General features: G+C 34.1%; 1 protein-coding gene across 4 annotated transcripts in view; it reads right to left on the bottom strand.

The window, feature by feature from the left end:
• LOC123701331 overlaps positions 1-10396 on the bottom strand; it is a 92773-nt gene extending 82377 nt beyond the window's left edge. For 3 of the 4 annotated variants that reach the window (XM_045648766.1, XM_045648764.1, XM_045648767.1), the window contains exons 1-3: positions 10158-10396; positions 9148-9329; positions 7933-8346 (exon numbers count right to left, since the gene is read on the bottom strand). In XM_045648766.1, coding sequence (XP_045504722.1) covers positions 7981-8346; positions 9148-9329; positions 10158-10326 — 717 coding nt within the window. In that variant the 5' untranslated portion in view covers positions 10327-10396 and the 3' untranslated portion in view covers positions 7933-7980. The remainder of the gene's footprint in view (positions 1-7932; positions 8347-9147; positions 9330-10157) is intronic. The other variant, XM_045648765.1, reaches the window with a different exon arrangement.
• Between the last annotated feature and the right edge of the window lie 1998 nt (positions 10397-12394).

Genomic DNA, 12394 nt, shown 5'->3' with positions numbered 1-12394 from the left:
CATAGCTAGACCGACCATACGCACGCGTATTGTCATGCGCAGTAGTGTCATAGTCGTACAATTGTTGATGCATATCGTCAGGACCGACGGTACGCACTGACGGTCGGTCAAGCTCTGCAACCAGCCTTAAAACATCTACTTCTGGCAGAACAGTAGTTACTAACGGCATAGTATTTAAAGCACCAATCAACCGATCAACCAATCTACACCATATCTTATCATTTAAATTCATATTTATTTATTTATTATTATCTATTATTTTGTATTATTTATCTATTTATCATTTATGTTATTATCATTCTCTAGCAAATCAGTGGAAAGTCGAAAGCACACCCTCCTATCGGTCTTGACAGATTGTGAATCGGACTTGTTGATTACATACCGGCAACTTTGGCTTCTTTCTTTTGGAATTGGACTTTGGTATTAGCATAATATCCTATTATCTTTTATCTACGATGCCTACTCGCTATACTTCACAAGAATATGCAAACATGCACCTCATTTATGGGGAATGCAGATGCAACGCAAGTGCCGCCGCTAGACTTTATCGTGAAAGATATCCAAATTTAGAGCGCTATCCGGATCACCGCGTGTTTGTTAATGTGCACCGTTCACTCACGGAGGGCGGCCATTTCCCGAATCAAATGCGGGCTCGCTTTCCTTACGAGGAAGAAGTGTTGCAAGAGGTCGCAGATGACCCAAGTATTTCTGTGTGTGTGATTCTGTTCGTGGAATTGAAGAAAGAACGGGAATACCCAAAAGCACAGCACATCGTGTTTTACAAAGAGCCGAAATGCTTCCGTTTCACGTACAACGAGTTCAAAGTCTTCTCCTTCGAGATTATCCTGAAAGGATTTAATTTTGTAGAACAATGCTACATAGGCATAATGAAAATCCCCAATTCACCCAAAAAATTCTCTGGCCAGATGAATCTACATTTAAAAAAGAGGCCAAGTGCGAGTCGGACTCGCGCACCGAGGATTCCGTACAAACCTGCAAGGTTTACAATTAAAAAAAATATATATTATGTGATGTAACTAAAAATTTATGGTTTTCGTAATTTTTCCTTTATCTATGCTATAAGACGTTGCTTCGTACCAAATTTCAAGATTCTAAGTTCACGAGAAGCAACCTGTAGGTTTTGATTCAACACTAGAGCATACTGGTCTCCACGATATGGACATGAACCAATACATTCAGTAATTTATTATTTATTTATTTAACGCTTTATTAGTTATACAAACAGAAACCTTAGAATTACTTACAGCTAAAAACAGAGTACAACTAACTTGGCGGCCTTAGCACTAAGTAGTGATCTCTACCAGGCAACCACGGTAAAAGGTAACGAGCAAAAAGGTCACATATTGGCGGGACGAGAACAACGTAATGTCTAATAACAGGTTTGAACAGTTGAAAAAAATTTTGCATTTTAATAATAATGACCACCACAAGGCAATTAGTGATCCAGGCCATGATCGCCTATTCAAGATACGTTTTGTTATTGATGAATTGAATTCAAAATTTTCATCAGTACCTATGGAACAACGCCTATCCATAGACGAGCAAATGTGTGCAACTAAAGTTGCCCATTTTCTGAAACAATACTTGCCCAACAAGCCTCATAAGTGGGGGTTTAAACTGTATGTTTTGTGCAGCTTGCCAGGATTTGCATACAAATTTGAGGTTTATGCTGGACAGGACCGTACCAGTAAACCTGAGAATGAACCAGATTTGGGCTCAACCAGCAATATTGTCCTGCGTTTAGTTCGAGGTATACCAAGACAAGTCAGTCACATTGTCTATTTTGACAATTTTTATACTTCTGTGCCATTGGTCTACTATTTGGCAACTCAAGGAATACTTTCAGTAGGGACAGTTCAGCAAAATAGAATACCTAATTCAAAATTACCTGATAAAAAACAATTTATGAATAAATCTACTCCAAGAGGTGCACATGAAGAAAGAGTGACAACATTTCAAGGTGTGGATATGAGTATAGTGGCATGGGCTAGGAGTGGATAGGTAGACGAAGAGGTAATTTCAAAAGCTATCGATGAAGTCATACTAAAAAAAGTCTCTTTAAGAAAATCAGCAGCCAAGTATGGAGTTAATCCACAAACCTTACAAAGCTGCATCAAAAAGTTACGCAAAACGCAAGATTTACATAGCGAAAATCGAGTTTTCGATTTTAACTTTGCATCGCAGCAAGTTTTAACAAAAATAGAAGAGGAACACTTAAATAAATACATCCTTGAGTGTTCCAAAATGCACTATGGACTAACATGTGTCCAAGTTAAAAAAACTGGCATATGAATTCGCTAAGGCCAATGAACTCAAATTTCCAGCAAATTGGGATAGTAACAAAATGGCGGGAGCAGATTGGTTAGCACGAAAACGCCATAAGAATTTAAGTTTGCGTAAACCAGAAAATACCAGCGCTGTAAGATCATTCGGGTTTAATAAAACAGCAGTGAATGATTTATTCCAGAACCTGGAGAATGTATACCGCAAGCACAACTTTACTAACTAAACCCATATATATGTGGGAATAGGATAAATTTAGATGTATTTCATAACTAGTTTTTTATTTTTAGTCTGTGTTTTCCTATTAAGAATATGTTACCTGTAGATCGATGATTATCTATGACGTGTCTATGACAGATTACTTTGTGTCTCGGTATTAAGAAATGGAGGATTGTTGAATTGTATTTTTATCACCGGTCTAAGGGAAATAAACTTATTGGGCTAATTTGGCGTTTTTATTTACACCATCCCTACATATAACCCGATCGGATTTTCAACTACGACGAATTTGGTATACCACTGAGCTGAACACACTGAAAATTTTAGCAGACAAATCCCAAAAACAAGTTGGTCAAATTACCTAATTAATACCACATTTGGTGGTATTATTTCGCCCAGTGGAAACACCATACCACCGTTATTCATTTTACTTCGAGTACATTTTAAGGACCACTTTATAGAAGGCGCTCCAGAAGGTTCTTTGGGTGTAGCTACGAGAAGTGGATGAATAAATTCGAGCATTTTTGTTGATGTTCTAAAGCACATTCAGAAACACACCTTATCTTCCAAAGAGAATGATGAGTGTCGGGTACAGTCTCTATATTCAAATTTTGACATCTCAACAAAAACGAACACCCAAAAAAGCCCCAGTCCCGACGCAAAAGGAACTTATCTCAGTTTTTTTGTGTATTTTATGTAGAGTATTTATTATCATATGTGTGATGCCCGCAGGAAATGGCCTTCCATTTGATATTGCCATTCAATAATTAAAAATTGCTATTTTTGCAAACTCGAACGTTAATAAGATGAAGAATCCAATCAAGGCATGTGCGAAGTAAAAATTATTACACGTATATTTTGTACGATAGCGAGGAACAAGGACGAAATTTCGTGCATACACGGCCGCAGGACACTCGGGAGTCGCGCACTCGCATTTTATATTATCTTGGACGGGCCCGCTATAATATGGAGGAAATACAGCATCCTGCGGAATTCTTAGGCGAAGTGTTACTTGACATTAAAATATAAATGTGAATAAAAATGATTTACGCTATTATAATCTTGATAAAAAAAAATATTCAATATCAGTATAATTCTAAGAATATAATTCTCACTATCATTAAAAAAGTTTTCGAGTTTTTAGACGAAGTATTAATTGTCCGTTCCGTTTCAGCCTTTTAAGACGTCCACTGCAGGACATAGGCCTCCCCCAATGATTTACATAACGACCGATCAGCGGCTCCCCGCCACTTTGATCAGGTATTAATTGTCAACAATATAAATGTGAATAAAAATGATTTAGCCAGGCATAAACACTCTCATCTTTGAGAAAATGAAGGAAACAATATGAGTGCTGATGACAGATTGTGCACACTCATATTTGACGAGATGTCAATTAAACCACAAGTTCATTATCTCGCTACCGCTGATGAGCTTAAAGGATTTACTAATATAGGCCCAACAACGATAGCTGATCATGCATTAGTATTTATTGTTAGAGGCATAAAATTAAAATATAAACAACCAGTAGCTTATTTTTTTACACAAAGTTTAAAAAGATTTGATTTAAAAAAATGGAGGAGGTCACAAAGCATGCAACAGGTACTGGTCTAAAGATAATTGCGACAGTGTGTGATCAGAGTATGGTCAATGTTGGGGCAATAGAAAGTCAGATAAATGACACAAAAATAGTCTATTTAAATTTGGAAAACATTATGATGGTGGTTATATGACACGGCTCATTTATTTAAAGGAATAAGAAATAATTTGATCTCAAAAAATTTAAAATATCTCCATGAAAAAACAGCAAAAAATTGTTAAGTGGGTATTTCCAGGAGGTATACGAAGCAGATAAATCCTATGGAGAATTAAGGTTACTACCAAAGATTACCGAAGAACATGTCAATATACAAAAAATTAACAAAATTAAAGTTAAAACTGCAACACAATTATTCAGCCATTCAATGGCTTCCGCCACCAAACATTTATATGATGCAGGAAAAGTTTCCTTTGAGTGCACACACTTAATTCCCGTCATATTGTTATTGGACAAATTATTTGATATTTTAAAGAGTAATACTTTCTCTATATAAAATGGAAAAGTGTATAGGTCAGGTGTAAAGCACAATTCACCCCATCATGAATTATGGAAACAAGCCATAAAATTTTTAAAAGAAACAAAATTTATAGAAAGAAAGGTGATTGGTAATAAGGTACGAATTCTTGAAAAGACAGTACCATCTAAAAAAATCTTATCAAAACTATAGAGGGATTCCAAGCCATTTGGAAAATATTGTACAATAAGTATGAATTTGATATGATGTTATGTCGCAACTTCAGAACTCAAAATCAGAACCCAATCGAAAACTTCTTTGGGCGTGTAAAAAGTCTAGGGATAAGAAGAGAATGTAGCTCCTAACATAATTAACTTTGCTAATGAGACGTACGTAATGACAACGGTTGTAACAATAAAACGGGAATCATAACCTTAAACCCTAACTTGTGTCCGTGTTAATATTTTGTTTCCGTTCGAATTTTTTTTGATCTCTGTTGTGTGTGGTATTCTGTGTCTGTCTCATTTTGGAAAATATTGTAAAACGTGAACGATCCACAAATTGTAAAAAAAGGGAAGTGAGATTGTTGGTAAAACATTGCACAGTAATTGAAAACAAGCAGACCGATTCTGTAACCAATAAAGAAAAGGAAGCAGCGTGGAATAAAATAACTTCGTTATTTAAAGCTATACAACGAAAAGTTACCAATCCCTAACCGAAAGAAAGAAGACATTCTTCAATTGATATCCTCAAATACAGTTCCTAAGTTTTACGAACAATATTACAACAACATCTTTTAAAAAATAAGAGAGTGTTGACTGATTTAGAAGTTTTAGTTTGTTTTTCCAAAGAATATTTTATTTTCATTTAAATTTTTTAAGTGTGATTCCTAATAGTCGTTTTACAAAACAGAAACTGGAAGATTATTATTTTACGTTTATGTTACTTTAAGTTTTAGACTGGTATCTTAACGCAGTACTACAGACAAAGAAAAATAATAGAGTGCCTCGAGAGGATGGGATCAGTACGGAAATGTTAAAAATAGCCAAACACCAATTACTACCACATAATATAATATGCAATTTGTTTAATTCAATTTTAAAAACCGGTAATATCCCTGAACAGTTCTGTCATTCAAATATTATTCTTTTATACATAAAAAAGGAGATAAATCTGACGTCAACAACTATAGACCAATAAGCCAAAGCAACTCGACGACGAGCAACCACCCGAACAAGCTGGATTTCGCGGAGGACTCTCCATCACCGATCACTTTCATACAATCAATCAAATTATTGAAAAATGTCAAGAAAATAACATCTCATTGTACATGGCCTTTGTAGATTACTCTAAAACGTTTGATAGTATTACACACAATTCAATATTCGACGCCCTTCAAGCTCAAAATATAGGTTCTACATAATATTAATTTACTCAAAAATGTATAACAACAGCACAGCTTCAATAAAATTGCAAACAATTGGTCCAAAATTTCAAATCCAAAGGGGTGTTAAACTGGGCGACCCGTTATCTCCTAAATTATTCAATAGTACCTTGGAATATATATTTAGAAAACTTATGTCTCATATCTAAATTGACAGACCATTTGCAATAGAGCAAAACAATACCATGATGGGATGTAGACATGTTGGATAGGGTCATCAGTTTTTATAGAATCAGAAAAAATGGACTGTTCGGCTGATTTTCCACTTCTTTGATTTTGCGGCAGCTGCTGGATGGCTTGCATTCAGGAATGAAGCTAAATTGTTAGAATGCCCCAAAAAAAAAAAAAATAACATTTTGGACTACTTGCAGTTCAAAGTACAAAATTCGTGAATTTTATGCTGTGAGCTTCCTCAGGTCAGGTCCGACAAGCTACATCGTGTGTTAAAGGAAGACATAAACTATTGCGGTGGAATCAGTAGTCTCAGTGGTATTTTAAAAGAGCTGGGTTACAAATATAAAAAATGGGAGACAAAACGAAAAGTTCTCATTGAAAGATATGATATTGTGGTCTGGCGAGCTAAATATTTGCGAACAATGAAGCGCTTGAGAGAAACTGGAAAACCAGTTGTATATATAGATGAAACATAAATACATACTGCACATGAAGTTAATAAGTGTTGGCAGGGTCCCGGTGAACCTGGAGTTTCAAAAGCAATTTCTCTTGGTGAAAGATATATTATAGTTCGTGCAGGTAGCAGGGAAGGATTTGTTGAAAATTGTTTACTTGCATATAAAACTAAAAGTATTTCAGCTGATTACCATCACTACATGAATCGAGTGAATTGAAAGCAAGCAGACCGAATCTGTAACCAATAAAGAAAAGGAAGCAGCGTGGAATAAAATAACTTCGTTGTATAAAGCTATACCACGAAAAGTTACCAATCCCTAACCGAAAAAAAGAAGATATTCTTCAATTGATATTCTCAAATATAGTCCCTAAGTTTTACGAACAATATTATAACAACCTCTTTTAAAAAATAAGAGAGAGTGTTGGACCTTTATTTTCATTTATAGTTCAATTTTCGGGGTTGATGTGGCCGTCAGAGAGCTGAACGTCAATCAGGAGATTATGCCATCCTACGCGCGACTTCCAGAGATTGTCGAGGAAGTCTACTCTGCTATCGGAGGAGACGACCAAAATCTTAATAAACAAAAGACCAAAGGCATGCTGATGTATTACAGCACAGCAATGCTCTGGGCACGTTTATTAGACATCAAAAACAAGCGTGGCAACACAAACTTGACTTTAGAATTCTGCAAGGCAGTTATGCAGCATGAGTATAACATTCCGCAGCCCATCTACTTGTTCCTAAAAGGAATTGGTGAAGTAAAAGGGTAAAATAGGGGATGAAAACTTATACCATGAAAATTTATCTTTTCCACACAAGCGAAGCTGCGGGCAACAGCTAGTTGAAATTATATGGAGCCTTGTGAAAAGAAAAGCATCAAAGAATGTGAACATATCAGCAAAAGAACTATTACCAATTATAAATGAATGCTTCAAAAATATTACTGCAGAACATTGGCGAAAAGAGGGTGATCATGTGATACATGTAGAACAAAAATATTGGGAACAAGACCATTTAATTGAAGATATGCAAGAGGTTATCATAAATGTAATACTATAATGGGTGTTAAATATTGTTGTTCATTCATTCATTCAGTCAAATATAATTTTAATCAAAGGTCTTCCTAATATCTTTGATGACAATATTCATCAATCCTGCATCATTACAATTATTCTTTTGAAACTAGAACTTTTCAAATATTATGTAATTTCTCTGCCTCTATGAGAAACGCAAAATTTCTAGAGCCCTATAAAGTTCTTCAAAGTAAATTCAAATTTTACCTGTAGGCATTTCGAAATTTATCCTCCATTTTCAAACGAAACCAAACCTCAACTGCCTAATGTGTAGTCCATTTCATTGTTTGTTCCATCAAGAAGTTTTAAAATGTCTCTTCCCGCGCATTTCGCGTCTAGTTGCCTCATGGCATTCAATCGCTCTGTAACATGTTTCCCAAAAAACCAATAGGGCTGCGACTGTTCCACCCCACTCAAGGGAGACATAGACACTAAGAGATTATCAAGCAATTCCTTGCATTTGTTAACTTTATTCCTCTTTGATTTATTCTTTTTCCTTGGCCGATCTGTCCTCTGTCCCGTTTGTCTGATATTTAGAATATCCGTTTCATTTATATCAGATAGAGCTGTCTCAAAATTGACGTTTGCTTCTTTGCAATCTTCTTGTGTTGAATTGTATTCCTGAAAATGTTTATATTATGTGTGCATTAATTGATTTTTAGCAAATGCCATAAAGCCTTATTTTAAATGTAATTATAAAGATGCTACTCATATTATGTAATTGAATGATTGAAAGTTTTGTTATATTATTCCTATGATTGAAGTCACACATAATATAAAATAATTATTTTTTAACATAAAACTAACTTCTTTCAAATGGTCAGAACTAGATAGAATTTAAATGGAACCAACCAGAGGGCACTGGCTTTCTAATAAAAAAATAATCAGTAGATTGTTTGCAGGTAAGAAACAAAAACAGTTGAATTAAGAACCTCTTTTGATGAAGTTGGTTAACGCTGATATGAAATTAAATTATAAATAAATAAATCTTGATATATGTATAAAAACTAATTCCAAATTTCATTGATCATCACACAGGTGAACTACTGGTCCGATGTCAATATTTCTTTTTTTATATTTTTGATACAGTCAGGAAAAGGATCTTATGAAAGAAAAAGTTAAGAAATTTGGTCTATAAATTAATAAAATTCAGATAACTTCAGGGTAATAAAACTTCACGCATGACATTTAAAGTGAAGATAGGTCAATGTTAGCAAGTAATAAATACTTAATAAATACTTCATAGCATATAAAGTCACTTTCTATGTCTGTCTATAAGTAGGTGTGTAAGTACATATGCTTAGATCTTTGAAACTACACAATGGATTTCAATTCAGTTTTTTTTTTAGTTAGAGGGATTCAAAAAGAAGGCATATTATGTATGAGGTTTTAGACAAAGCAGCAGAAATGCAAAAGATTTACCTCATAAGAGCAGTCATCCCTCTTTGTAGATTCTCTTAAGAACTGCAGCGGCTTCCACAACGGCCAACAAGGAGTGTAGACCTCGTCTGGTGACTTGGCAGTCTCTTTGGACTTTAAAACTTTCCGCAGGTTATGATTAAATGTGCTTCTTATATTTACCCAGCGGTCTCGAACTGAACGAGCTGAGAATAAAATAAAAGTACTTAATACTATACTATCAATTTATAATTTACCTATGATAGTATTTTCTAGTGTTTGAGTATAACATCTCAGTCTCCCCGTGACCACGCTCGCTGTAAAGTGTTTGAAACTTTGGAAAAATAATCTAATGATAAATCCTGTTAAAAATCCATTAAAGTCTTTAATTTCTAAATTTACTTATGATATTTTTTATCATAGTAAACTGCAATAGTGAAAGTTAGTTACTAGACTCATAGCTATTTTTATCTTTTGAAACAATATTACTTAATAATAATTAACAGTAGTGATTTGAAAGATCAATTATTCCACATAAAACAGCTGTACAATTGTAATATTACAAACATTATCAGGTTTAATGGCTTATTTTTCGACATGCAAGAACTCTTTTCACATCTTTTATAAGTAAACTAACTTTCCGCCAGCAGCTTTGCCCATTTAGTCTCAAACCTCATAGATTATATACTAAAACCTTCCTCTTGAATCACTCCATCAATAAAAAAACAGTATCAAAATCTTAAGCATGATCCGCATAAAAATCAAAATCTTAATCTTAAGCATGCATAGGGACAAAGAAAGCGACTTTTGTTTCATAGTATGTTCCTGATATTTTATGAAGTAGGTACCTATGTGACTTCGGAAATAATAACTTATTGAACTTTACGTTTTTATTCAAACTTTAAAAAATAGACTGACGGTATAATATATTCAGATCTTAATTGCTTCTAAAGCTTTAGAACATATTAGATAGATAGCATTAATACATTCGCAGTAATACACATTTGGAGCAATGTAACCATAAAAAAACATACCTGTAAAGCCACGTCCTAACTTCGAAGCAAATTCTGCATAAGCTTTGTATTTTTGCTGAATGTGGTGATTTGTATTACCGATAGGCTTCCAAATGAAATCTTTCTGGCGTATGAAATCAACCAATAGCAACTCTAATTTACGAGTCCAGTAACAAGGCTTACGAGGCATTATTGCTGATATTTGATATATTATGTTAGTAAATTATATATTGTTATAGTACCTAATGAATAAAATAATCGACTATTTACCATGCTTTAAAAGTTAAAGTGACGCAGGACGCAGGTGACGCAGCTTGCGTTTGCAACAATGATTAAGGAATGCAATCCCGTGGCAATCCCGCAATTTTTTCTTCAAGTGACAACTGACATTCACAAATCACAGAGCTGAGAGCAAGCAGTGTTGCCAACAAAATTTTCGAAAAGGCACTAAGCCAACAGCAAAAATAGTATAATATGTATTTTCCTTGTATTTTCAGATCCTTTAGGTACTAAGAAAAACCTTTTTATTAAGAAATAAATAATCGTTTATTCACTTTCATCATTGGACCCTTGGACCTGGTTTCGATTGCTGAAATCTAAATCTCTAACAAATCCGATTTGTCTAACTTTCTTTGGAATTTCGTAGTTGAAGCAAGATAATTTATTCATTGCTTTTAGGCCCGTCCGAATCTAACTAGGTACGAATTAAATTTTGATAAAATATTATGACCATGCTCTTTGCTAATAAATATATGGTTGATTTTTCTTTATAAATGAAAGCTAACCTAAAAGGGTCCGAGCGAGAGGAAATTATTACCACTTTTATTATATATATTATATTATCTGTGGCGTTCCGAAACGGAACGCACTTGGCCGAATTTCAAAGGCATTCAACCTTTATTTCTTTTCAGCGGAAAGTAAAAAAGACAACGATATTTTAGTATAAGTCTTTCCAAATATCCTTCAAATAATTCATTACACAAAAATATACATTGCGGGCTGCATTCGCTCTTCATTTTTTAACACGTCAATTAGAACGCGTAATGTAGTGCGTAGCATCGCGGCATTAGCTAGTGCTGGGCGTAGTAAAAGATGATATCGATAGATTTTTTCGAAGTTATGATTTAACCCTTAGCTGGTATCGGGGGTCAAAAATCACCCCAGTGCAACGAAATTTTGATCATAACTTTTTAGTGTTATAACTTACACTCTTGTTCATCTAGCTAATCTCATAACATCTCGGGCGTAAGACGGACGACATACAAGTGTTACTTTTCTGTTACAAGGGGCCGAGGTACGTACACTGCTGGGGTCAATTATCACCCCCGATACCATTTGTGTAAATTTGTCTGAATTTATTCTAAAATTATTTTCTTTATTTTTTGAGTTATAAACGATCATAATGGAGAGTTTTTTGACTGACTATAAAATAGCTGAATTATTAGATGACGAAAAAGAAGAAAATGAACCGGAAGCCTTCAACAGACCAGCTGCTTCTGTAAGTGATGATGAACAAATAGTGATTTTGAGGAAGCAGAGATAGCTACTTGTTCTGAAGAGAGTGTATTAGAAGCTGACTCCTCAACTTCAAGTTCTGATAGTAGCAGCGAAAAAGATGATGATGAAGAAGAAGCAGCTAGTCATACCTCTGGCGAACAGCGATCATATGCGAAATTTTACTAAGAATTTTGTTACTGGTACATATAAGTTGTCATTTTTTTTGTTTTCTATGTTTTTTGATAAAAGTTTATTTTTTTATTATTTAGACTATATAAGAAAACTATAGATAGAATATTTTTTATGTTAATTTTTAGTTTTTGTAGAATTTATGGATCTCAAAGTGAACATCACTAAAATTAAACCAAAAATAAGATGTAATTTGATTTGAAAATTTAGTATGGTTAAATACTTTATAGAGCACTATATTGTCGTTAAATGCTTACTTTAAGAGTTACTTAATTAATAAATGAGTATAAAAAAGTAAAAAACTTGTTTTTATAACAATTTTTTTTTTTAATTTTCTCATGGGGTCTTTTTTTACCCCCGATACCAGTTAAGTTGGCCAAGTTTAGCGATACCAGCTAAGGGTTAAGATAAAAACAATATCCTTATATTATTGTGGCCAGATAAATGTATTATTTAATGCATTGAAATATAGTTTGAAAGGACATTGACGCATTTTACACGTCGTAACACTGTTAAATTATATTATGTTTCAGTTAAGCTTGGGGCAAAATATTCTTGTTACAAGCAGTTTG

Source organism: Colias croceus, chromosome 21 (genome assembly GCF_905220415.1).
Source record: "Colias croceus chromosome 21, ilColCroc2.1".
In the NCBI taxonomy this organism is placed as follows: domain Eukaryota; kingdom Metazoa; phylum Arthropoda; class Insecta; order Lepidoptera; family Pieridae; genus Colias; species Colias croceus.
This window is presented reverse-complemented; position numbering and strand designations above follow the sequence as displayed.